Raw genomic sequence first — 25,489 nt, forward strand, 5'->3', positions numbered from 1 at the left:
AGAATTGGCAATCTCAGACGCCAGCACGTAGATGCTCTCCTCGCTCACCTCAATGCGTGACAGTAACTCCATCTGAGCTATTAGTATCTTCTCGAGGCTTGCGCCGATCTTTTCAAGCGTGTTCTTCATGTCCATGAGCTCGTAGATGCGCGCGCGCACCAGCTCCCGAGCGAGCGACCTTCCGTCCATCCTTGCTGCGATGTTGGATCCTTGAAATATTTGCTAAGTGTGAAAAAATGTGTTCCACACAGTGTAGTGTAAGAAACACACCCATGTGTGGTGCACACGCATTTAATGCTGTTTCAATAACTCTAAATTTAGGATGTTGTGGCGTTATTTACACTGCTATTGATGACGGCGACGAAGTGGCCACGTCATTTATTATAAATTACCAGAGGCCATATGTTTTTGTGGTCGCTTTAGGCGATAAGGTTGCATTATTTCCTGTCGTCTTGTCGTATTGTGGTTGCAGTAACGCCTCTCGCCCAGGCAAGACTTGCGCATGTACACGTATTAATAAATCACATCTGATACTTTGTGCCTGACAACTTGTGGACCACTTTGAGTTACATGTACCTGCAATGCAGGATTACAAACACTTGACCTTTTCCGTTACCGAGCCAGTACAGTACTGCAGTATTATTTAATAATAAAACTCGCTACCCCCGGGGGTAGGGGCTTTTTGTTTTTTTTGGAGGGGGACACCCCCCATGAGTCAGCAGGAATCAAGTAGGGCACGTTCTGAATTAATAGAGGATGCAAGCTTCGACGTGTTCGCCGCCGTTCTTCATCCACGTACAGTACTCACATGACTTGAGTCACCCATGAAGCCTTTAAGGGGGGATTTCGCTGACTGAAGTAATATAACATCATCGCTGAGCGAGAGACGCGTTCCTTTTGCTACAACATGCCTACCGGTAAACTCGTGGCCGCGCCGTTCACGCTAGCTTCAAGCATTTGCTTATATGCAACAGGCGACTCCAGAGCGGGGAGTGTCCGGCAAAAAAATCCATTTTGATGCCCTCCACCCACGTGTAATACTCGGTGTACATACATGCACACTGTACAGTACAGGCTCAAAATTAATCATTCAGCGTTAGCGACGTTGCACATGTTGATGCTGAGATCTGCAGATCTTTAATCCAGGGCGCAGGACACCCCGCAGCTTCTCACCCGACACCTTCGACTTGTGAAAGGGAAAGTCAAAAGGTCTCAATACGCGTTTGTACGCACCCGACGTTCTTATTCTTTGGATCTGTGTCTGTATTGAAAGACGTAGCACTCTTTCTCTGGTAGTGATGTCTCTGCTGAGGCCGTACAAGGCTAATAGACAGCGATGTACTTGTACAAGTTGTACATACTCCGACATGGGTTGCTGGTCAAGGTAACGAATGACGTTCGTGTCACCTGCGCGCAAAATTTGGCAAGGTGTTGTTACCACCAGAAAAAAGGCAACAAACGCTTTACCCTAGGCTTACAAACATCTTTGACGTGCTTTCCGTTCGCAAAAAATGCTGGATAAAAGGTCATGCCTTAATACTGTACAGTGTTGAAGTGGAAGGCAATCTTCAGTTTTTCAGCGTGTCCATCTCAAGGAGCCGCTCTCAGCGGTAATGCCGCTGAATAATAGAGTCCGGCGCAGCAATGCCTGGATTTTCTTGCCGGGCGAGAATGCCCAAACTTCGTCGCTATCTTCGCCTTGCAATACTTCTGCAACATTACGCATCCTGTCACTCTACACAGTGTCACCTGCGCAGTTTGGCTTCACTCGGTCCGTTTTCGATATTTTGCTGTTTGCCGACGAGGGAAAGTTGCCGTTTGATTTGGTGTCAAGGTCACTTCAAGACCACGCCTTGGTGTGATAGAGGAGCCAGTCGAGTCGCCGAATGAGCGAATGCGTCACTCTCATTCCACAATTCGCAGAGTAGGCCGCAAGCCTCCGCCGCTTTACCGCCCCGGTACCCTCCCACAATATCATTCCGCACAAGTATCTTCTTAGGAATACCAACCACCCATTATCAACTATGAAGCACGGCATTTGGTCCGAAGACGAGCACGACCGCTTCCTTCTCGCCATCAAGGAGTTTCCTCGCGGTCCGTGGGGCTTCATCGCCTCAGCTGTCGGTACGCGCTCTGTCCGGCAAGTGCAGACTCACACACAGAAATACTACGAGAAGATTATGCGGAGAGTGCGTGGCCTGCGCAAGGATCGCAAGACGTGGGCACGTGTCGAGCACCGCATCGACGACGACGTGCTCACATTTTGCGAGTTCATGAAGAGCATGGGCAGCAACAAAGTCATGGTGAGCGACCCAGACGCCCTCAAGATCAACACCAAAGTGGCCGTGTCTCCGCCTTCCAGTACCGACTCCAGTCCGTGCACCAGCCCATTGCAGCTCCGCCTCAGCCTTGAAGAAGAACCAGAGGAGGAGCTCGACGCAACCGAACAATCACTGGCCGCCAGTACACTGGATTTACCCCCGCTTGAAGAGGCGCTTGATTTCCTCATAAAAATTATGGAACAATGACGAAAACTCAGGCCTCAATCACGGACAGCAACACCAGAACACAAGCGTAAAAGCATTAAAAGTCAGTCTTTTCGTCCCAAATTTCGTAACTTTCTGATAATAGCGATCTGGTCTTTCATACTTTTGCTTCGTCATCCGAGAAATGGTCGACAAAATAGGCAAAAGTTGCACCTACTGATCTAAAGGCACGACGTTCTCCTCGTCCACTACCAGAGTGTAGCTGTAAAACTGCAAATACTGCGAAAAGAAGGCGCCTTCGAGTGTGATAAGCACCTTGAACGTGTGGTCGTTCCACGTGAAGGTGAACTCGCTGCCAGAGTCCCACAACATGTCGGACACACTGCGGTTCTGCAGTAGGGGCTCCCCGTCCAGTAGAATGGAGCGGAACCCACCGCGTAGTCCGTGTTGCAGCTCCACACAATGCCGTTCCTCCGACCCCTCCAGCTCAAAGATCCACCACACTTGTTTCCACGGGAACGTGAACAGCAGCGCGCTGGCTGGATGTTTGATCTCCTCCAGCGTGCAGTTCCACACCGTGTTGCCGTCGTCCAGACTGAGAGTTCCTTTCCGTGAGAGCGGCACACCTTCACGCCCTTGAGAGCTCGAGGCCAAGATGTTGCGCGACTCAAACACCGACATCTGCAGGATCGTCTCCTCCGCTAGGATCGACCTGCAACTCTCGTCCGGCACCTTGAACCACGTGCGGTTCGGATGGCCAATACTGACCCAGCTCGGCGGCATCGCGTAGAGGTTATACAGCTCCTCTGATATCCGCACGAGCGTCCGTGGGGGCCCATCTTCCGTCTCACTCAGATTCGGAAGATTGAACACGTTGCGACTGGACGAGCGACTCGAAAAACTGCCGGTTCGTGGTCGTGGAGGGTCAAGAGCAACCCACCCTTTCTCCTTCGTGAGGCGCACATACGTCTCCTGTGTCCGAGGTAGCGTGTACTCCATTTCAGCCGAGAAGATGGTGCTGGCGAACAGATACCGCACGATCTCGCTCGTCTTCTCTGGAGATAAAAGCACTTCTTTCTTCTCGCAGATTACGCGGAAGAAGAACTTGCCATTCTTCTTCTCCGGGTCTTCATCCACAGCTTCTAGCACTTGGTCTCCACTGGGAGTTTGATCGAACAGCCAGCCATTGCACGCACTATTTGCCGTCGGATGCGAGGTGCTAGCCACCTTGATATACGTGATCCTGCTGCCTGGCGGTGTGTACTGCAGACTGCTCTCAAACACGGTACCAGCTGTCATTGGAGCCACACCGGGCAGTCTTGGGCACTCGAAATCCGGGGCTGAGCGTAGATACACTGGCACTAGCACGCGATAGAACTTGGGCATGTCGCGTGTGACGGCATATCCCTGAACCTGTTCGAGTAGCAATTTGTAAGGAGAATGCAATTGCCGCTCGCATATCCACCCCACATCGTGTCGTAGCTTCACAAAGCCTATATCCGGGAGATCAGGTTCACCGGCGTCAGCGAGAGCTGGAGGTACAGTGGGTACAAGTCTCTCGCTGCACTCAATTAGCGTCCCTTTCAGACGTTTCCGTCTGCTTGGAGGACTGCAGGGGGCTGATGATGGACTAGAGACTGCGCTCCTCTTCCCGCCTGCAGGTGTCGGGAGCACATCCACGTCGTCTAGGACGCGATAAAACAGTCGCTCGACCTGTCGCACTTTGGGCTCAGCCATCGGTTCCAGCACCACCTGTCCGTCCATTGTCGTCTCAAAGATCCAACCGCCGTGACAAGACGACGGTGCAGCCAACGTCGCAAAAGCCTTGTCCTTGGAAGGAGACTCGCCTCCAATCTCACGCGCCATGGACTTGGGACTTGATGCACTGCCGGCGTGGCTTCTTGAGCAGCCACAACGCGAGTTCTTGTCCTTACACACACGTACATACGTGATTTTACTGCCCGGTGGAGTGAATCGCTGCGAGGCCTCGACAATTGAGTGCAACTTGAAGCCTTTTCCCGACCGCTGAGCCATAATATGCGGCGCTACTCGAATACCCACTGGGATCTTCACCACGAAGAAGAAATGGCCGTACTGAATGTCGGGCTCTGTTGCCAGTCGCTCCAGCACTTTAATGCCGGAATTCAGCGTCTCAAAGAGCCATCCGTCCTCGTACGCGAGCTTCACAAACGTCACGCCACTCTGCGGACAGCGATAGGTTTCGTGGCACTCGATAATCTCCTCTGCGTTCTTGAAAACATGTCGAGAGATCACGGGGGCCAGAAGATCTGGGGCTTTGCGCAGCTCAATCGGCACCATTACTCGATAGTAGAACCTGCCCTTGTTCACGATGGCCTGCTCGTCCTCCGGGAGTGGCTCTAAGAACTGCTTTTCAGTGGCAACGCCCGTCTCCGCCGTCTTGCTCGTCTCTTTAGTCGACAACATCATAAACGCGTTCTCCACGTGCGCCAGGCGAATGAACCAAGTGGGGGCGTTCGATGATCCGACCAGACATTGCAACCGCCCGCTACTGGCCACCACTTCTTCCGGCATCTTCATCACACTGTAAGCTGGTGAGAAATTACACACAAAGAGCGTCAGAAAAGAAAGCTCTGAAATGACACATAAACCATCTCGACAGACCGTTGCGGTCTTGCTGCATCATCTGCTGTCTGCTCCTGGCCGACGACGTCCGTCCGCTGCCTAGTTTGGTCAGTTCCTGGATCCTCACGACCTTGTAATCGCTTTCGGCCAGCGACGGCGCGCGGAGGCGCATTTCGTCGAGATCCGAGGCCTTATCGCTGTTCTCAGCTGCATTTTCGCTAGTCGATGTCGTGCCCAACCCGCCAAAGTCGATTGCGTACAGTTTGGACTCGTACAGGACGCGATAGAAGCGCGACTCCTGAAGAACAGCATTGCGCAGCGTTCGGGCAGAGGACACGGCGCGATTACGCGTCGTAGGCGGCAATACGCCGTCACTTGGAACTTTTAGAGCTGCCAGAGCCGTCGCCACCTCCTCCTCGTCGGTTGTTTGCGGGATCAATCGCCCATAGAACGCTGTGGATGTCGGCGCTGCTGCTCGCACACGCGACTCCATTGCAGGGGGCTAACTAAAAAGTGGAAGAAGTCGTTTGTTTCATGTGGTGGACACCATATGACGCTTAGACAAAAAACACAAGCAATTACAAATAAAGTACAAAGAGGAGCTCGCAAGTTTGTTTATTGAAAATTACAGATCAGTACGTTCGCCGTTGGGCATCGGTGCATCGCCAGCAGGCAAGTTTTCGTCGCGGTGGGCCGAGATCTCCATGTCCTGCATGACGTTGGAGAGTGTGGCCTCTTCCTGCTCGTGTTTCTTCTTTTGTTGTTGTTTGATGCGCTCCAAAAGGTCTGGGAGGTACTCGTTCTCGTACTGCTTGGCAGCTTCGTCGACAGCGGCGAAGAGCTCGGGCATACCCTCACCAGTGGCGGCCGACACGCCGACGGAAGTGAGATTGTTGTAGAACTCCTCGAGTACAAGACTCAAAGAGCGTGAGAGGCTGCCCATGTAACTATCGTCCTGAACCTCGTCTAGCGCCGTCTGGAAGGCCTCGAAGTCCGTCATCCACTCGGTGGCGAAGTCATGGCGCATGACGTCGATCTTGTTAAACACCACCACGAACGGCAGCTTCAACTTGTACAGGATACTGCACGCGTACAGCATGTTGGACATGAACGTGTTGGGGCTGGCTGTGCGCGGCGTGTCCACCACGTACACGATTACAGACGGGAACGTGGAGGCCAGAGACTCGGTGATAATCTGACCCGATGCCGACCACGTGAACGCTTCGATCTGTCCGGGTGTATCCACAATGGCGTAGCTGACAGCATACAACACGAAGTCAGTTCTCTACTAATTAGCAGCAGCTGGCAGCGTTCTACTGGACGTACTCGAGATCGCTGCTGCGCTTGCCGAGCAGGTCGATGACTTGGTCGAAGCGCGTCGCAAAGAGGTTGAGTGACGTCATAATGGCGCCGTTGGGGCCTAGGCCGTACTCTGTCATAACCTGCTTATAGTCCACCGTGTCCCGGATGTCCACATTGGCGGTGTAGCCAGTCTTTCGCACCGCAGGATCCAAATTGATAATGTAGTTGCGCAGTCCCGAGTCCACACCGTAGGCGGCCAGTCGCTGCATGAGCGTCGTTTTGCCACTTCCGGCCATGCCGATCACTAGGACGGTCACTGGCTTCGGATAGATCTTGGGCAGACTCGGGTCTGCGGCAGCGGCGGCGTACGCATTGGTAGGAGCCGGAGGAGGTACCGGTACGGCGTCGGGCTGGGCTGCTGGGGTTGCCATTGATCTCGCTGGTTGAAAAATGCTGGAAATGGGATTATAAAATGGGTTGTGTTTGATTAGCAATCAAATATGGGCACTATTTTCTAAACTATATTTGCAAGTTGAAGTGGAATTACTCATTTTAGTGATACGCCGAATGAGGCGTTGATGGGCAAGTTAATTACATGTAGTATACACTACAGCGTGTACTTCTGGTACCTGCGCAGGATCTTCTGCAGCTGGTAATGCACCTCGCCGGCGCTGGGGCGCGCCCTCGGGTCCAGGTCCACACAGGCGTGGCCGAGGTTCACAAGCGCCGCTGGTGCATTCGACGAGAACTCGACACGGACACGACCCATGGCCACCATCTCCATCAGCGCCGTCTCCGTCACTTTCTCGCCCGATTCGGACGTAATAGAGGTGATCGCACTCGCGTACGGAGGCTGGTGCGAGTCCAATTCTGACAGCACCACGCCGAACGAGAAGATGTCGGCACTGGTGTCGTAGTGCTTGCCCATCATGACCTCAGGAGCCATCCAGCGTCTTGTACCCACGCCAGCCGTCATTGTTTCAGCTGTCCACTTGCGCGAGACGCCAAAGTCGGTGAGCTTGGCGTCCCACTCGTCTGACAGAAGAATATTCATCGACTTGAGATCACGATGCAGTACGATAGGGTCGAGCGAGTGCAGATACGTCAGGGCCTGTGCCACATGCACCGCGATCTTGGCCTTATCCTCGTCGAAACCCTGCGGTCGGCGGTCTACGCGATCGAAGCGCCTTAATAACGAGAACAAGTCGCCACCGGGCATGAACTCAGAGACAGCGCAGAGATCAGTGAGCGCGTCCCACGCCACACCGACGAAGCGCGCGATGCGAGGATGCTCAATGCTGGCCATCATCTTAATTTCCGAGAGGAAAATGTTGATCTGACGCATATCCTTCCTCTTATCGGGTAGCAACACCTTGATGGCGACGCACTCGCCGCGGTACAAGCCATGGTAGACAGCGCCGTGACCACCTTCGCTGACGAGTTCCTTTCGAGTGAGCTTTTCCATCGGGATACGAGCTGCCAAGATGGCTTCATCTTCCCATAAACCAGCTCCGGTTTTGCTGGTTTTCTTGGTGGATGGCATGGAAGCCGCGCTGCTATCGAGCCGCAGTGTGGAGTCGAGATTTCTAGTGCTGTCTAGGTCCACCGTCCGGTCAAAGTTGTTGAGATCGTGAACCGCAATTGCCGGAGATGGCGAGTAGCTTTCCAACAGGATCGGCTCGGCAGCGGGCAGAGTGATCGGGGCCATAGCGTACGAAGCGTCGAACGAGGACGATCGTGGGGTCATTTTCCGTTTCCTGCGGCGATACAGCCAGAAGGCAAACCCAGCGATCAGAAGAACGAACACAACTGCACCGGCGACGATACCGATGACGGCTCCTGTGCTGATACCTAGAACGAAGCCGACCGTGAGTTAACCTGCACTTGATACGCACTACGAGCAATGACCTCACCCTCGCCGCTTCTTTCCACCGTGGTGAGTCCCGACGATGCATCGCTGTCGCCTGAATGACAGTTTACGTTAACAGCCACCGTAGTCGATGCGTTGGCGCTCGCAATTGCCGAAGCCGGCGCTGTGGTCTCAGGAGCACCGCTGGAGCCGGAGCTGAAGCTTAAAGCCGGTACCGGTGTCGACTGCGCTTCTGAGACTGCGTTAGTGGTTGAGGTGTCTGTGGAGGGGGTTGATGTACTGGTTGTGGATGCCGATGAAATAGTCGTAGGTGGTGCAGTGGTCGCTATGGGCGCCGTCGCAGTGGTCGATACGGGAGCTGGTGTGGTGGGTGGGGCCAGCGTTCTTGTAGTGGGAGCTGGTGTTCTTGTAGTGGGAGTCGGTGTTCTGGTTGTCGGGGTGGGCGTCCTCGTGGTTGGCGTGGGTGTCCTCGTTGTCGGTGTTGGCGTAGCTGGAGACGTCCCTGTCAGAGTATCCGCCGTATCCGTGATAATACCTGCTGCTGTATCAAGGAGAGACATCGTGCTAAGGTGGCTAGAGCTCTGTGGCAGACACCGGGGTCTGATTGAGTTCGGTGGGAGCAAGATGGCACCTTGTGAGACGACCTGCGTGTTCCGAACTGGCCTAGGCGAGGAAGGGGAGCCCACAGCGCTTCCCGGCGAGGCAGAAGCGACATTGGAAAGTGCGGCCGGCCCGTGTCAACGACATCAGCTTCGCTTCAAAGCGTCGAGGTCTATGCACAACCTCATCATTCGACAACATCCTGGCCAAGTATGGAGCGCCGCGACCTCCAGCGGTCGTAAGGGCACAGTTGGCGGTTTCGGTGGCTTTGCGCGCTTGATAAAGTTTCGAGCGCGTTGGCAAAAACGCCATTGCCACGTTGGCAAGTTTGGGGGACAGTCGTACAATACTGTATTTCTTTTAATGCTACAGTACAGTTCAGAACCGACGTTGGATTCACAGCGTGTACATTTCGTAAGAGTGCTTGATTAGCTGCAATCGGTAGTGCACCTCACTGGCGCTCGGCCGATCCTTAGGGTTCAAGCTCACGCAGGCGCGTCCGAGGTCGACCAGCTTTGTTGGGGCACTGGATGAGAAATTGACACTCACGCGCCCCATGGTCACGAGCTGTAGCAATGCTGCATCGGGTATTCGTTGACCGCTGTTGGTCATCCGAGCTTCGGCGTACGGGTGTAGGTGCCAGTCCAGTTCGGAGAGCACGACACCAAACGAGAAAATGTCTGCGCTCGATTCGTACCGGTCACCCAGCAGGACTTCAGGCGCCATCCAGAGCGAGGTGCCCACTGCTGCGGTCATGCTGGTAGAGCAGTATTTGCGAGCGACTCCGAAGTCCGACACCTTGGTATCCAACTCTGATGTGAGCAATATATTCCTCGCTTTGAGGTCACGGTGCAGTACCTTCGGGTCTAGAGAGTGCAGGTACGTCAACGCCTGAGCCGTTTGAAGTGCGATTCGAGCCTTGTCGAGGTCAAAGCCTCGAGGTCGCTGCTCCAGTTGGAAGCGATCAAGCAGAGCGCGCAAATCGCCTCCTTCCATGAATTCCATCGCAGCTACTAAATCTGAGAGCGAGTCCCAAGCCACACCCAGGAAGCGCACGATACACGGATGGTCGATAGTCGCCATCATCTTGATTTCCGCCAGGAATGCGTTGATCTGTTCCAAATCTTTCTGCTTGTCAGGTAGTAAGACTTTGATCGCGACTGTCGCTTCTCGGTACACACCACGGTAGACTTCTCCGTATCCACCGGAGCTCAGTAGCTTCGTCGTGGTGAGCTTCTCCAGCGGGATGCGTGTTGCTGTGATCACTTCGTCCTCCCACAAGCCTGGCCGTCCCGTTCCGTCCGACTCCAAACTTTCCGTAGTTTTGCTTCGTGCAGTGTGGAATGGCCCGAAGGATACGGAGGTCGAGGACGTCTCGAACCGCTCGGTGCCGCGCGTATTGAAGACTGGGATGTTCCCCGTCGCTCCCAGTCTCACGTGATTGACTGAGCTCATTAATTGCTTTCGTCTTCGGCGTAAGCACCAGCTCACCAGAAGGATTAAAAGTAAGAGTGCCCCCAATGCACCCATCACGAGACCAACAATGCTGTCCGTGTTGAGACCTGAGTCGGCGACGCCTGTCGCTCCTGCTACTCCGTCTCCTTTGCTGCTGCCAGACCCCCTTTTCCTGTCGATAGAAACACTACCGTGGCTCCGACTGCCGAGTAGTTGTGTTGAATCTGAGTCGCTGTCACTCACAACAGGCTTACTAGTGCTGTTCGTGTAGCTGTCAATTAGGCTTACAACGGCCTTAGCAGTCGACGGCGATGGCACCGTTTGTGGTGGCACGGAAGTCGTTGGCGAAGATGTCGATCTTGAGCTGCTCGCGTCGGAAGATATCGCATCGGATAAGCCAAAACTGTTTCCCGGTGTGGTCGACATTCCTAGCTCTGCCGTTGGAGCCCAAGTTGTCGATGCCGGTGTGGAAACCCTCTCGAAGGGGGTTGTAGGATAGGTTGTTCTCGGCGTGGTAGCCGTCGAAGCTGGAGCAGTCGAAGGTGGCGAAGGGGCATTCAAAGCACTGGAGGTCGCACCTGTCGAGGAATCTACTGTCAGCGCATTGGCGGTGGACTCGACCGTGTCAGTCGCCGTGCTCACTACAGAAGCAATAAGCGATTCCTCCATCTCTAGATCAGCGACAGAGTCTTGCAAGGTAATTGGCACGAATCAGAGTGCGACTAGTACATGATCTGGCTTGTGATCCGATCTTTAGTAGACGACCGGGAATTCGCGAATCACGAGTCATTCACGCCGTACTCTTCCGGTCTTAAGGCCCTGGTCATCATCAACGCATTGGGTAAATCAATCTCCAACCAGTACGAAAGTTTGCGCTATACCACGTAATGGCCTCAGTAGCACCCTGAAGAGACGAGGCCAAGCTCGATGAGGCGCCGCATCAAATGTACAAGCGGCTCGCACTTTCTGGTCAAGCCCTTACGATTCTGTAACATGTACATGTAATGCTAGTAGGTGTCATGTTCGGTGATCACGTGACGAGTCCTGACGTTTTGTCAACAGAGACGAAAAATCCTACATGTGCAGTACAGTACTCACTCGAATGCCTCCTCTCGATAAATGGACAGTGCACTGATGAAGGAACAAAGTTTAGGGCCACTGTGGCTCGTGGTAGGCTGATAACCTACCTAAGAAGACACGTCCTTTCGATCGTGTAGGCCATGTACATCCGTAGTATGTTCAGTAGGCGGTAGAGCACCTCGCTAGCACTTGGCCTTGCTGTCGGGTCCAAATCCACGCACGAGTGACCTAAATGTACAAGCTCCAATGGTGCGTTTACAAGAGAATATCGATGCGTAGTTGACCTGAGGAGACCAACTCAAGGATGGCAGAAGTGGAGACGTGCTGTCCGTTTAAATACCACATCTCGCGGTATTGCGGCATGTGCGAGTTCGAGCTTGGATAGAACGATGCCGAGCGAAAAGATGTCGGCACTAGCGTCGTAATGTTCGCCTATCCTGACCTCGGGTGCCATCCACAGAGCAGTACCCACACCGGCAGTCATTGTATCGACACTTCATTGTCTCGATCTTTTGCGTCCAACTTGGAGGTCAATAAAATGTTCATGGACTTGAGGTCGGGTCAAGCTAGTGGAGATAAGCCAGTGCGTAGGCCACTTGGAGAGCAATTCGGGACTTGTCTAAGTTGAATTCGTGCGGTCGCTTTTCGGTCTCAAAATGCTTGAGCAGCGAGTGCAAGTCCCCGCCATCCATGAAATCTGAGACGGCACACAGATCCGTGAGGGAGTTCCAAGCCACACCGATGAAGTGAACGATGTGCGGATGCTCGACACTCGCCATCTTCTTGATCTCCGCGAGGAAGGAGCTCACTTCATGGAGTTTCTTTCTCTTCTCAGGAAGAAGCCGCTTGATGGCCACTTGTTCGTCACAGTAGGTGCCTAAAGACACTTGGCCTTGTCCTCCATAGCTGATGAGCCTTGTCGTCATGATGTTCTCGAACGGGAAGCGCATAGCAGTGAGGTCCTCGTTTCCCCACATGCAGAGGCATCAGAGGAGTTACAGCTGTCCAGGTTTCTGGTACGAAAAGGAGAGAGACCAATGGCTGGGGTCCGAAGTCGGTTCGTAGTAGTTACATGGATACTCGAAGGCGTTAGCTCTGCCTCGTGCTTGTGTCGACAGCACCAGAAACCCAGCAGTCCAAAAAGAAGTAGTGAGCACGAGAGCGTGACCCCAACGATGGCTCCCGCACTTAACCCTGCGAATTCAAAGTAAGTGACATAAGAAGACGATCAAAACGACAGAGTGCACCTTGCCTTTCTTCTTCATCTTGGTGGTCCTTGCTTTCGCTAGAGTCATAGCTACTGTTAGCGTAATTACGCTCGCCTCTTTTCTGCTGACTGTTCTGGTGGTACCAATGCTTGAGGATGCGGTCGAGTTAAGAAATAACGAGATATCGTCAGTGAAGGATGAGCTTCCAAGAGCACTTGAAACGTCGAAAGGTGGTGGTGTCGGTGACGGCGTTCGCGTTGGTGCTGCTGTCGTAGCCCTCGGTGGTGCAGCGGTAGTTACCGATGGCGTCGATGATGCGGATTTGGTGGACAAAGACGCTGTCGCTTTGCTTCCACCCCGCTGTCGCGCTAGTAGCTGCAGCAGGCGAAGACGTTGAAAATCTCGTGATTGTATCTGCTGTTGCTGTAGCAGCGTCAGCAATAGTGTTCACTCTTGCATGCGAGCTCCAATGCAGAATTGTTCCGAAACCAGCAGCAATAGACTCAAACCTGGTGCGGGTCTTTAGTTTTCGACGCTCGGAATTGGCTCAAACTGATCCCAGTAGGAGTCAACCTCGTGACTTTATCGCCTGTCGAGAAGAAGCTTGGTCAAGGATTTAGTGACCCTGGCTCTGTATTCATAAGTTAATGAGTATGACGGCCAACCTTTCTAGGTGCTAAGCGAGCGACTCCAACAAACTTCACAGTAAACGCATTTCACACCACAATCGACGACACATGACGGTACACGACGCAGTCCACCTCCAGCCTGGACACTTTTCTTACAGCGTGGCATTCTCGTACATGTTCATAATGAGCTGCAGTTGGTACAGCACTTCGCCAGCATTGGGTCTTGTATCAGCATCGAGATCCACGCACGAGTGAGCTAAATCAACCAGAGCCTGTGGTGCGTGTGAAGAGAACTCGATCCGAAGAAGACCCAGAGATACCAACTGCAGTAGCGCCGTGTCGGGGATCACTCGACCAGAGTCCGTCTCCTTGGCAGCGGCGTACGGCAGCACATGCGAGTCCAGCTCCGACAGAACGACACCAAACGAGAAAATGTCCGCACTGGAGCCATACCGCTCTCCCATCATCACCTCAGGCGCCATCCATAGAGACGTTCCAACTCCAGCGGTCATTGTCCGGTCGCTGCTCTCTCGAGAGACGCCAAAGTCCGTAATCTTGGCCTCTAGATCCTCCGTCAGTAATATATTCTTGGACTTGAGATCGCGATGAAGTACTAGCGGGTCCAGTGAGTGCAGATACGTTAACGAGTGCGCGACGTGCAAGGCGATACGCGCCTTCTCCAGGTCGAAGCCATGCGGACGACACTCGTGATACTCAAAGTAGTTGAGTAGCGTTCGTAGATCTCCTCCTTCCATGTACTCGGCAACGGAGCAGAGATCCGCCAGAGAGTCCCAAGCCACGCCGATTAACCGGACGACACGCGGATGTTCCAGTGCAGCCATGATCTTGATTTCCGACAAGAAGCTGTTGATCTGAGCTAGTGTTTTTCTCTGTTCCGGGAGAAGTGTCTTTATGGCCACGGCTTCTCCACGATACGAGCCTCGGTAGACCATTCCGTACCCGCCTTTGTTGAGTAGCTTTCCTCTAGTGAGTTTTTCCGTTGGGATACGCATTGCAGTGATGATATCGTCTTCCCACATCCCACCTTGTGCTGCTGTAAGGAACGATGTGGAGTATCCGCCGTGTTCTTGACGCTGACCACCGGTGTACGGACCAGTTGAAGAAGTGTCGAGACGAGTATTGACGGTGTCTTCTTCTGCCCCAAGGCGCTTAGAATCACTGATAATAAAGTGACGCTGCAGTGACGCATTGGCCTCTTCTCTCGTTTTTCTGCGTCGAAAGACCACGAGCCCGATGCAAAGCAGAACTATCGACACAGATGCCAATGCGATAGCGACGATCATCCAGGAATCCCCTGCAAGTCACGAAGCGAGTTAGTGCGTCCTGTGAACGATCATATTCCAATACAGTTCGTGTACCTGGTGCGCCAGCATAAACTTCTGTGTCTTGACTCGAAGAAGTCAATCCACCTCCATTCTGCGAATCCCCGCTGCGCCAGTCTTCAAAACTACCGCCAGTACTACCCGAACTGGAATTTGTGGAGATGTCTGTGTCCACTGATGATGAAAATGAAGCTGCAAAGGTGTCTGCCCCCGCGACACTTGGAGCTGAAGTCTCTGGAGTTGTCGTTTCAATCGCCGCACTGGAACTACTTGGTTGCGGTGTTGGTTCGGTAGATTCCGGGGTGTTTGTAGGTGTCGGCGTTGTAGTCGAAGTGGCTGCGGTAGGGCGGGGCGTTCTGGTTACTGGCGTTTTAGTTGTTGGGGCTGGAGCCTTTGTTGTTGGCGTTGGTGGCTTCGTGGTAGGGGTTGGCGCTCGAGTAGGCGCACGAGTAGGCGCTTGGGTAGGTGCTCGTGTTGCTGGCGCCGGTGTAGCTATAGGGGACGGAGTAGTTGCCGCGGTAGAATCTCCACCCCCAAGCACAGTGTCCACGAGAGACCCAATAAGCCCCTGCAGGTTTCGCGTCTGAACTACTTCCCACTGCAGACACAACACAGGCCATTACTTTAGTTTGAGTCCATACTCCTTTTAGAAACCAAATTCGAGCTGTTCGCGCACCATTTTCAGACGAGCAAGTTCGCTGTTTTGGCAATCGCTCCCAGCGAGCGCCACTGCCGTGCAAAATGGCTAACTGGTATTTGAGACTCTCCGCATGGAGTTGAACCGACTACTGCAAAGGTGCGGCCTAGCATGGTGCTCTTATCCCCTAGTTCCTTACTTTTTGTGTGCACTGATCTTCTCGTCATAATCATTTTGATGACCACGACGACACGCAGCTGTGGCGCTTACCAGCCTTGATACTGTTACATGTACAATAGTGATGCTGGTAGACAGAGAGCAGAGAGCGTCTCCGCATATGACTCGACGGCTGGAGACTCTCGCAATGAAGGATATACAAGCACCTGTAATACGCAACGGAACACGAAGAACAGAAGGTTTTCCCTTTGATTTTTACGTTTTTGTAGGAGCTGTACGATCTGTTGCGCAGTGAGACGATTTGAGGGCTCTTGTTGACAGCACGCTTCGCCAAGGTGACGGATGAATTGCGGACATTCAGCACTGAAGCTTGGCCGCAGTCGTCCGTCCTTCACCAACGCTAAAATCTCAGATAACTCCATGTCATCCCCGCCCTTTGATCGAGCGTCAAAGTAAGGCACCTCGCACGTGTCAGCTCGGTGAGCAGCACTCCGAACGCATAAATGTCGGCTGCAGGTGAGTTAGGAGCACCATTGAGCACTTCAGGCGCCATCCACAAGGCCTGACGAGAGTTCTCTATCGTTGGACTCGTCTCTTTTGATCCGCAACTTGCCAACTTCGCTTCCAGCCTGTCTGTGAGTAGCACATTCTTGGCGCAGATAGCCTGGTGGATATAGTTCTGCGCGTGTAGATAAGCGAGCGCGCGAGCGATTCCTCCAGTGATGACTGTTTTCTGGGGCGTCCAAGTGTGCAAGCTCGACCTGTTTTGGCCCAGATATGTTCGTACAGATCCCAAGGGCAGATACTCAACGGCCATGCCTAAGTCGTGGACTGAAGTCCAGCCAGCGCCCATGAAATGCACCAGGTTTTGATGCCTAACATGCGCTCGTTGTTGGATCTCAAACGCCATTTCTTCTACCGCAGCAACGTTGACGTTCGGACTGGGACTGAGGCGTTTAAGCAGAACTTGCTGCCCGTTGTAGCGACGAATCGGTTTGGAGTGTTGTCATGGGAAGTTGTCGCTCGATCAGCACGTGATCGAGTTGGAGGCGTCTGCCATCGACGATTGGGTCTGCTGCCAGTACTCTCAGTGCGTTGACCGGTCCTAAACCGTGTATCTTCTCGAGTGGAGCAACCACCGGCTGCCAGGTCTGAAGAGCCTCTTCGTACGACGGTGGAGCACCTTCAGATCCGAACGTGCGGGTCTCCTCGTATGCCAGTGCTGATACAGCAGGCCCAGAAGCTGATCGTCGGTTCGTCTCTTCGCTCCAGGAAGAGCGAACGACAGCACTCAGTTCTGCGTAGCGGATGTCTCCTTTGTTAGGTCGAGCTGTGGGGACTGGTTGGTAGCTATCATCGTGCGGATGTTGAGGAGGAATGCCGTTCGACCACGAACCTTCAGACACGGGGACGGTAAACCCGGAGCGGGGCAAAGGAATCATCGACTGTGGGGCGTGATTGTGTGGAGACTGTAGTTCGCTGGTCGTCCCAGTGCGTTGGATCCGGCGACACCATCTCCACATGATCAAATACCTTCGGAGACCCTTGATCCTCTGGCTCGGACGGTTTTCGTCTTCGTCGCGCTAAAACGAACAGCGCTACGAGCACAAGGATGAGCAGGAGACACAGTGCGCCGCCTATTGATCCACCCAGCAAAGTAGCACTGTTGCCAGAATTGTCGTCTCCTGAAGATGCTGAGGTATCTGCAACCTTTGATCTCGGGATTGGGTTAGCAGCGAGCGACTGTGCCCAAGACGTGACCCAGCCTGAAGGCGTTGGCACTGTTAGCACGCTGGGTGACACATCATCCGTTCCATAGCACGAGAACATGTTCAGGTATCCGTAGGATGTCGTGGTTGGGCAGCCACCGTAGCTTCGTTCTGAAGTGACACCCCGCGTGTGCACCGCATACACCTTGTACGCCTCGCTGTCCGTCCAGACATGTTTGACAAGCTCAATCTCCGGGATCGTACTCGGATCTCCACCGACGGACCACATGGCCAGACCTCGGTTACCCTGCTCGTGCTCCTCCACGACGCTTGACCCCCGTTAACATTTCCGTGCCAGTGCAGAGATTGTTGTTGTAGCCAGCGGTACCATCCGGTTGCGTGCACTTGAAAGCCGTACAGTTGGTGTCTTTGTACTCTTCCAGAGTTAGCGCGATCTCCCTCATGGACAACCCGTCGAGTGTCCAGATCTGCTTCACGTCGCCGTCGGGGGTCATTGCGAACCCGCTGTCCCAGAGCACGGCGCGCTGAGAGAAGCCGTCCAAATCCTCGAACACCACGTTCACTTCACTCAGTCTCGAAGTGACGGTATCCGGTATTGAAGACAGGATCAGTGGGGCGAGTTCGTCTCCATCTTGTGAGCGCAGGTAGAGCTGTAAAGCGAGGTCCGAGGTGCTGCCGTCGAACTACTTGGTGCCCATCTGTCGACCGACGTGGTGAGCTCTCTTGGCAAGACCATTTCTTCAATTAAAATCGAAAACCGACGCAAATTATCGACTGGCGTCGGGGCCGCCAGCGATGAGAACATCCCTACATTTTTCTACCGACGACAATAACGGCACTAAAATCTTGTAAATTGACTCTACGAGGGAGCGATTCAACGGACTGCTGAACATGTGAACCCAACGCTCGGTGGACATACGCATGCTATTTTGCGGGTAACATGAACCCATTTTTACCGTGCTCGAGGTTTCGAAATTTTATACAAAGGTTTTAGAAAACCTCAAATGCCAGTACAGTACCTGGTTTTCAAATTGATGGCTGTACACCGTTCACGCTAATTAGTCATAACGTTACCCTGATTGTGGCGTACAGATCGTATACTGGGATTTCAGCTGTTCATTTTGAATAACCTACCGGTCTAATTTTTTAACCCAGCATACTGGAACAAAGAGGTCGATGAGACCTGCTACTGGTCTTTTTCCTTAGACTCGATCATGTTTGTCAAATATCCCGAATTTGTGATGTGCACTTTAGTGACGTGAGCGGTGTTATAGAGCGTGTTTTCTACGACCTCCAAATTGTATCATCGAAAAGTGCGAAATCGATTAATTCATTTTGGCGCGAAATGCAGCCGGAAAGGGCTGAAAAAAGCGCGTCACCACGGCGCGACCAACCCCAACAAGATCAGCAGACTTGACCGGCTCAGCGATAGTTTGGCTTCCTCATCAGAAGACGAGGAAGAAGCCAAGACGGAGGGCTTCAGCCAGGGATCCTCAAAAATATATTTACTGAAAAATATATTTTTTCCTTGGAAAAATAATTTGCTTATGGTCTGGCCACAATTTGAAAATTTATTTTTGGATTTTATGAATTCCCTCACAAAATTTATTGTCCTTGTCGGCAGCCACCAGATTTTTGAGCTGTCTGCAAACTTGTGCCGCCGACTCAAACTCACTTTTCAATTCGCACACAGCCCAAACTACCAACTCTCGCAACCTTCGCCATGCCCGACGCTTTTTCCCAGCGCTCGAGGAGCATGTTTTCCCAAAGCCATTAATCTAGTAACACGATCACGTTTTGATGCAGATATTTTTTTGCCACAGTCGCAGCACAAATTATTTATTTGCAGATTTCCGATCTACCATGCATGTATCTATTCTCATTAAACGAAGAAATCCATATAAATAATATTTTGAGCAACCCTGGATGATGTGCATACAGCATTCATAACAAAATATTGATTAAACTTTTTTATTTAAAGTGCTGTGTCGTTCCTTTTGCGTAGGTCGCGATCCAGTTAAGAACGAGGTCGCTCACGATCCTTAAGAACGGCCCTTAGATTTATCCGAAAATAGCGTTCTTACCCGAAAATAGATGGGAGTAGCCCAACTGTGCACGTTTTTTTGTTTAGAGTTGCTACATTTTACTCTACACATTACGCTTCAAGCAGTCGAAGTAGTTGAGTAGCAGTTGGTCTTCGATCTGGATCGTGCTGGTAACATCCAACGCCGATCACGCGAATGCGTCGAGGACATTCCGGACTGAAGCTCGGCCGCAATGTTCCCTGCATTACTTCGTTCAGGATCTGGATCGGCTTGAGTTTTGTGCCGATGGGTGACACTGCGTCGTGGAAAGGAGCGGTCGCTGTATCAAGCTCCGTTAGCAACACGCCGAACGCATAGACGTCCGATTTGGCCGTGTATGGCCTGCCTCTCAAAACTTCCGGCGCTGACCAGTACGGATGCACCAGCAACGGGACAATGATGACTGTGCTCGTCCAGACACGACGAATCGAAACCTGTTAGCTTTGGTCTCATCGTCTCAGTGAGTAGCACGTTACTCGCTCGTAGTTCGCGGTGAGCAACTGGTGTCGGTTGACTATGGAGATACACCAAGGCTCGTGCAATTCCGATGGCTAGTCGGTACTTGCCGCGCTCCCACGATGTGTAGTTGCTGTAGTTTTGCAAGTACGAAAACAGATCTCCCGATGGGTAATGCTCCATGACTAACATGACGTCGGCCACGCTGTTCCACGCTACACCCAACAACGTCACGATATTCGGGTGAGCGAGTGTCGAACGGATCTGGATCTGGTAAATGAACTCCTGGACGTGGAAAAGATGCGAGCGTTTGGCCTTGAGCAATCGTTTCACGACAACTTGCTGGTTCCGGTACTCGCCCAATCGAATTTCACGGGTTTGGCTCCTGGATAGCAAAGCTCGGATCTTGATCTCCTTGTAGGGAATTCTGATCCTGGCGAGATTTTGATCTTCCTGCAGAAGTCTCCAGACGTAGTTTGGTCCCGAGTCAGAGCCCAATTCGTACGCTTCTCGAGGTGGAACTCCGCGGGTGGAGAAAGTGTCCTCTCCCCCTGTTTGTATGGTCCCGGAAGTAACGATATCGCTCATTTCACCCGACTGACCGAGTTGAGGAAAGGAAATCAGCACCGCGTGATCCCGGTAGCTGTCGGCACCTTCGGCTTTTCGCCCCAGTTTTCGACATTGCCGATGCATCCAGCAGCAACACGCTCCTCCGAGAAGTAACAGCATCGCCACACCAATGATCGGTATCAAAAGCCCCATGTTATAGCTTTGATTACTAGTATCATTTGAAGACGAAGATCCGCTGGAAGAGATTGAGCTGCTACTTGACATTGCGGGGGTGAAAGCAAAAGTGAGTGCAGCTTCAACTCGAAGCCAAAGGGAGATACACAGTGGACTCCGCACAATCAAATCGGAACACGGTGTCACCCACCAAAAACTACTTTTTTCGTCCCACAAATTATTTTTCTTACTCTTTTTTGCTGGAAAGAGGGCGTCGTGGCCATACAATTGTGGTAACGGACTGCAACAGTATCATGGTGAGCTTAAATTTTGCATTATTCAAAGAAATTGAAGGTTTTCCTGCACCAATTGGCAAATCGGAGCCAGTCACCGCCCACATGCGACCACCGACAAAGATGTAGGTTGTGTTGTCGAGTGGTGTGTGGAAGCGACTCAAGCGATGGCAGTGGCGGCATGCAACAATTGTTGCGACGATTAGAAGGGCAATGATCAGCAGGATGAGCAGCAGCCACCACAAGCTGAAGCCACCGCCGTTTTTCCTCCCGGATTCTGTCGTCGCTGATGCAGAACCTTGAGAGGGCGCAGACGATTCTGTTGTCCTCCGAGGCCCCCCATGCTCCAAGATCCAGCGTGTGACCCAGTCAGTTCCCTTTGGAGGAGTAACTCGGGCTGCGATTGACTCCGGGATGCTGTCGCTTCCGTAACAGGGAATCACTAGCGATCCAGACCATTCACCAGCGGGACAGACTCCCGTCGCGGTGGCTTGCTCGTTAGAGGTCGCTGTTTGGATCGAGTAAATTGTGTATCCGCAACCGCACTCGGCTGTTCCTGTACTCTTAGCGACGCGAATATCAGGAACTGTACTTGAATTGCCACTAGTTGACCACAGTGTTGCATTCGAGCTCTCAGTACTATCAAACATTTCGACAACGCACTTCGAAGCCGCTAACATCTGAGCCGGGCCTTGGCTGCAAGATGAGTACATTTCGACGTTATCACCGTTTGATGCTGTGCAGGTAACAGCGTCACAGCCTGCCTCCTCGAACGCTTCGGCAGATACCGCGATGTCTGCCATAGTTCTGTTGTCCAGGGTCCAAAGCTGCACAGCTCGTTGGTGGGACGTGACGACGAACCCAGTGTCCCATAAGACAGCACGCTGCATGAGTCCAGGTAGATCTTCAAACGATAATGACAGGCTCTCTAGCCTCGCTCGAATAACCGCAGGAACATCTTCTAGGACCATTTGCTCGACTTCATCGCCTGCCTGAAACCGATCGTAAAGCTGCTGGGCAATATCCGACGTAACAGTGTCCGGGAATGAGCTGGAACCCCTCGCTGATGAAGCTGATACCAACGTCGGCCTTAACGAACAACCGCATGAGCTCGAGCTACCGTCGCTACCACGAGATGACGAAGTCGGTGCCGATCCACTTGATCTTGAGCTTGCTGATGAATAACTTTCGGACGCGGCTGAAGTGGCTGCAGGGGTTGGACTGGGATGTGATACTTCACTTGATTCGTCCCCACAGGAGTTCGGATGGCTCCAACTATGACAAAACTGTACCAGCAGCAATAAACTCGCTAAAACTTTGATTAGCTTCCGCGTCCTCTTCATGTTGGAAATCGCCAAATGAAAAAGCGACTTAAATGTTGGCACCATCCGCAGTTGCAAGTGGCTGCCACGATTGATTTTCATCAGCCATAATCTACCAATCAGAACACAGTATTCTTATCACTTTGCAACTACGATTTGTGGCTCAGATTCAGTAAATCTTTGTCGGGAACTTTTCCATTTGTACATTCCGTCTCCAACCCTAATAAACATCACACCACAAAGCCTGAAAGCCTACTGTACTGCTCACCTCCGCCCCCCTGAAGCTCCTGCACCAGTTCCTGCGCCGACGGACGATCTTCTGGGTTGAGAGCGAGGCAAGCCATTCCAATCTTCTGGATCCGAGGAGGGCAGTCCTTGGAGAAGGTCGGACGAAGCTTGCCGGCCATAACGTCCTGCAGGATCTGGAATGGCTTCGGTTTGCCTCCATGTTCCGTTGCCGCATCTGAGTACGGGATTTTGCTCGTATCAAGCTCCGTGAGTACCACACCAAACGAGTAAATATCCGCTTGTTCCGTGTATCGTTTGCCCTCCAGGATCTCTGGCGCTGTCCAGTACGGTGTGCCAACTCCAGCTGTCATGGTGAGGTCGACAGTGTCACGACTCACTCCAAAGTCGATGAGCTTAGGCTCCAGCTTATCAGTCAACAGAATGTTGTTCGACTTGAGATCACGGTGGATGAGAGGCGGCGTGCGAGCGTGCAGATACGCAAGAGCCTGGGCCACTCCGATGGCCATGTGGATCTTGTCTCTCGCCCACGACAACAGGTCGGAATTCTTCTGTAGATAATTCTGTAAATTGCCCATAGGGAAGAGCTCGAGCACCATTGTCAAGTTATTCAGACTATTCCACGCCACACCGATGAACTCGACGATATGCGGGTGAACGAGACTGGCACTCAGCTCGATCTCAGCGGCAAACGCTTGCACCTTTTCAGCGTTCTGGTCCCTTCTTTGCAGCAATCTCTTGGCTGCCACTTGCTGTCCGTTGCACTGACAGATCCACACTTCTCCTGACGCTCCCTTTGAGACAGCTCGCTCAAATAGTAGACTGTCGTATGGGATGCGTTTGCCTTGTAAGTGCTCACTGTCAAGCAAGATCTTGAGCGTCTTGTTCGATCCAGCACTCTCGTAGTGACTCGAGATAGTGGAGCCCTGTGTGGTCAACCCAGTGGGTCCAAGTATCATCTCTGGAGTGCCCACAGCCAAGTATTGGTCCGTTTCCATGTCGTGGGCTGCAGACGTCGACTTATGCGCCCTGTTTTCGGCTTTGCGTTTCCAGCAGAACCAGCCCAGACCGAGAGCACCAAGAACCGCGACGACACCAAGGATGATCGGGATCAATAGGATCGTGTCGAGTCCTGAGGATTTCTCGGCGAACTCGTCTTCCAACCACGTAGTCACCCACGCACTTCCGGTCGGGATTGTGGTGTTTGCAGCCATGAACTCGTCCGTGAACGCGTCGCGTCTAGCACATGGGATACTCACGGCTCCGTAACCCAAGGGACACTGTCCCCAGGCCGGTTCTTGCGAACTATAGACTGTATGCACCACATAGACGGAGAAGGTGGTGCTAGTATTAAACACTGGCTCCGTCCACGTGTGATCCCTCAGTTCGATCAACGGAGCGACGTCCGGGTCCCCTCCATTCGCCCACATGTTGCCTAGGTACGTTCCAGCACCCGAGTCTTCGAAGACATCGATCACACAGTGTGAAGTATTAAGCATCTGCCATCCCGTGCACGTATGACTGTAGTAAGCCGTTATATCATTTGGTTGCGAGCAATTCGTGAAGGTGCAGTCCACACCCGAGACTTCCCACTTTGGGATGGCGATATTGTCCATGGTGCGATTGTGCATTGGGTAGATTTGCACCGGTACATTACCTGGCGCAATGGCAAAGCCCGTGTCCCAAAGAACAGCGCGCTGGACGAGCCCCGGCAGGCTGTTAAAGTCGACGTTGATGGCGTCGAGACGCCCAGAAACCGCGGTAGGAACCGACGTTAGCTCCACTTGGTCACCGGTGTCGCCGGCCTTGTGTCGGATGTAGAGCTGCTGCGCAATGTCCGAGTCCGAGCCGTTGAAGACACAGGAAGAAGAGGGACTGGACGAGGAAGTCTCCTCCAGACTCCGAAACGACACGGTGTGGCCCTGACCAACGGCTCCTAACAGCAATCGAAATGCCGAGATCAATCGCATGGCTGCGAGGCGAATCTTAGAATGGCAAATTCGACTGTCGAGTTGACGGCCAGCTCTAGAAAGTCGATGGACGAGGGCACGAGTTGACTTGCGGTGCACACGTTACATGGCGCCGTCGAGATATCACAAATGTACCCATTGCTAATAGCGGCATTTTAAACAGTGGTTTTTCGGTCTGTGCAGCGCAAATCCATCTCATGTAGGCAATTGAAGTGCCAATAAGCTGTCCAGGTGTATGTTTTGTAGTTGTCACGAATTCACCACCAGCCAACTGTAAGAGCTGCTGCTCGATGCCTCCCACAGTCCCGCATCCACCGGTAGGTTCAGAGAAGGAGAAGGTCGTCTTCTCGAAGACCGTGACCTTTTCCTAATCTGAACTGCCGCTATCAGAGACTCATATTGACATTACATGTATTGGGTTAAGTGTTGCAGTGATAATTCCATCAAAAAGGTCCCGTCTCCTTAGACGCGGATGCACGAGTTCAGCCCTTCGAGTTCCGATATTCACTCGAGGTTCATTCCAAGTAGCGCCGGAAGTCAGGAAACGGTTTGTTCGGCACCAACGGGCTCAAATGATACAACGGTCGCCAGTTCACTGGACAGCGAAGGCTGGCAATAGCTTACGTGGCGCGCGTCGCGAAATTCCGTGTAGAAAAAACTTATATGGTGGGGCCAACCCCTCTATCCACGGGTTTATCATTCTGTCTTTCTCCAGCTTGGCACGAGATCCATCCACTCAATTCGACGCGTTGGACCATGAACAGTGGTCGCACTCGACGCCTATCGAGTTCGGACGATGACGTTCGACTGCCGTCCAATGCCACATACTTCGCCTTCGACGGCAGCAACTCCGATCTGGCGAGACAGCTGTACCTGCGGGCCAAAGCTGGTGGCTCAGAGCAAAAGTACTCTGGTTTAGTACTACCGGGCGCTATTCAGCGTCGTCTTGAGGACGTCGATCTCGAGTGGGATGACCTACCGGGCATCGGCCAACGCGCGTTGCTGTGGGACTCGGGCTTCGGCGTCACAGTGGACAACAGGGTCGTCCAGATATGGACACTTGGCGGGCACTCCATGAGCGACTTGGCCGTTCCACTTGACCAGTTCAGAGCTGTGGAATGCGAGGAGACGAATTGCACGCAGCCTGGCACGACCATCGTGAGTCGAAGCAACTTGTACTGCAGCGGTACGCAGATGCTCACTGCAGCTCGTTGCGTCGTCGAGGACTTCGATGAAAGCGACAGGCTTCATCTCGCCATGTGGATGACTGGTGG

General features: G+C 52.8%; 11 protein-coding genes across 11 annotated transcripts in view; 2 read left to right on the top strand and 9 right to left on the bottom strand.

The window, feature by feature from the left end:
* Nucleotides 1-2,024: 2,024 nt before the first annotated feature.
* On the top strand, nucleotides 2,025-2,528 carry PITG_17567 (myb-like DNA-binding protein, putative; the record flags this gene model as incomplete). Its single annotated transcript, XM_002896400.1, has 1 exon — nucleotides 2,025-2,528. One exon carries the CDS (start codon nucleotides 2,025-2,027, stop codon nucleotides 2,526-2,528), a length of 504 nt encoding a protein of 167 aa, XP_002896446.1.
* A 171-nt stretch (nucleotides 2,529-2,699) lies between these two features.
* PITG_17568 (uncharacterized protein) lies at nucleotides 2,700-5,583 on the bottom strand (the record flags this gene model as incomplete). Its single annotated transcript, XM_002896401.1, has 3 exons — nucleotides 2,700-5,056; nucleotides 5,130-5,287; nucleotides 5,330-5,583. The coding sequence occupies 3 exons, from the start codon at nucleotides 5,581-5,583 to the stop codon at nucleotides 2,700-2,702; spliced, it is 2,769 nt and encodes a 922-aa protein (XP_002896447.1).
* Nucleotides 5,584-5,715: 132 nt separating this feature from the next.
* On the bottom strand, nucleotides 5,716-6,823 carry PITG_23113 (GPN-loop GTPase 1; the record flags this gene model as incomplete). Its single annotated transcript, XM_002896402.1, has 2 exons — nucleotides 5,716-6,346; nucleotides 6,417-6,823. The coding sequence occupies 2 exons, from the start codon at nucleotides 6,821-6,823 to the stop codon at nucleotides 5,716-5,718; spliced, it is 1,038 nt and encodes a 345-aa protein (XP_002896448.1).
* A 176-nt stretch (nucleotides 6,824-6,999) lies between these two features.
* PITG_23114 (protein kinase, putative) lies at nucleotides 7,000-8,911 on the bottom strand (the record flags this gene model as incomplete). The annotated part of the gene is made up of 2 exons (XM_002896403.1): nucleotides 7,000-8,243; nucleotides 8,306-8,911. The coding sequence occupies 2 exons, from the start codon at nucleotides 8,820-8,822 to the stop codon at nucleotides 7,000-7,002; spliced, it is 1,761 nt and encodes a 586-aa protein (XP_002896449.1).
* A 347-nt stretch (nucleotides 8,912-9,258) lies between these two features.
* Nucleotides 9,259-10,986, bottom strand: PITG_17571 (protein kinase, putative; the record flags this gene model as incomplete). Its single annotated transcript, XM_002896404.1, has 1 exon — nucleotides 9,259-10,986. One exon carries the CDS (start codon nucleotides 10,984-10,986, stop codon nucleotides 9,259-9,261), a length of 1,728 nt encoding a protein of 575 aa, XP_002896450.1.
* A 966-nt stretch (nucleotides 10,987-11,952) lies between these two features.
* PITG_17572 (protein kinase) lies at nucleotides 11,953-12,566 on the bottom strand (the record flags this gene model as incomplete). The annotated part of the gene is made up of 1 exon (XM_002896405.1): nucleotides 11,953-12,566. The coding sequence occupies one exon, from the start codon at nucleotides 12,372-12,374 to the stop codon at nucleotides 11,964-11,966; it is 411 nt and encodes a 136-aa protein (XP_002896451.1).
* Nucleotides 12,567-13,386: 820 nt separating this feature from the next.
* Nucleotides 13,387-14,549, bottom strand: PITG_17573 (protein kinase, putative; the record flags this gene model as incomplete). The annotated part of the gene is made up of 1 exon (XM_002896406.1): nucleotides 13,387-14,549. One exon carries the CDS (start codon nucleotides 14,536-14,538, stop codon nucleotides 13,387-13,389), a length of 1,152 nt encoding a protein of 383 aa, XP_002896452.1.
* A 1,072-nt stretch (nucleotides 14,550-15,621) lies between these two features.
* PITG_17574 (protein kinase) lies at nucleotides 15,622-16,401 on the bottom strand (the record flags this gene model as incomplete). Its single annotated transcript, XM_002896407.1, has 1 exon — nucleotides 15,622-16,401. The coding sequence occupies one exon, from the start codon at nucleotides 16,299-16,301 to the stop codon at nucleotides 15,792-15,794; it is 510 nt and encodes a 169-aa protein (XP_002896453.1).
* Nucleotides 16,402-19,276: 2,875 nt separating this feature from the next.
* Nucleotides 19,277-22,020, bottom strand: PITG_17575 (protein kinase; the record flags this gene model as incomplete). Its single annotated transcript, XM_002896408.1, has 4 exons — nucleotides 19,277-19,608; nucleotides 19,682-20,167; nucleotides 20,315-20,630; nucleotides 20,776-22,020. The coding sequence occupies 4 exons, from the start codon at nucleotides 22,018-22,020 to the stop codon at nucleotides 19,277-19,279; spliced, it is 2,379 nt and encodes a 792-aa protein (XP_002896454.1).
* Nucleotides 22,021-22,229: 209 nt separating this feature from the next.
* On the bottom strand, nucleotides 22,230-24,215 carry PITG_17576 (protein kinase, putative; the record flags this gene model as incomplete). The annotated part of the gene is made up of 1 exon (XM_002896409.1): nucleotides 22,230-24,215. One exon carries the CDS (start codon nucleotides 24,213-24,215, stop codon nucleotides 22,230-22,232), a length of 1,986 nt encoding a protein of 661 aa, XP_002896455.1.
* Nucleotides 24,216-24,971: 756 nt separating this feature from the next.
* Nucleotides 24,972-25,489, top strand: part of PITG_17577 (protein kinase, putative) — a gene marked incomplete at both ends in the record, with an annotated part of 2,172 nt that continues 1,654 nt past the window's right edge. The window contains one exon of the mRNA XM_002896410.1: nucleotides 24,972-25,401. Coding sequence (XP_002896456.1) covers nucleotides 24,972-25,401 — 430 coding nt within the window. The remainder of the gene's footprint in view (nucleotides 25,402-25,489) is intronic.

The sequence above is a fragment of the Phytophthora infestans genome, genomic scaffold, assembly GCF_000142945.1.
Source record: "Phytophthora infestans T30-4 supercont1.60 genomic scaffold, whole genome shotgun sequence".
NCBI lineage: Eukaryota > Oomycota > Peronosporomycetes > Peronosporales > Peronosporaceae > Phytophthora > Phytophthora infestans.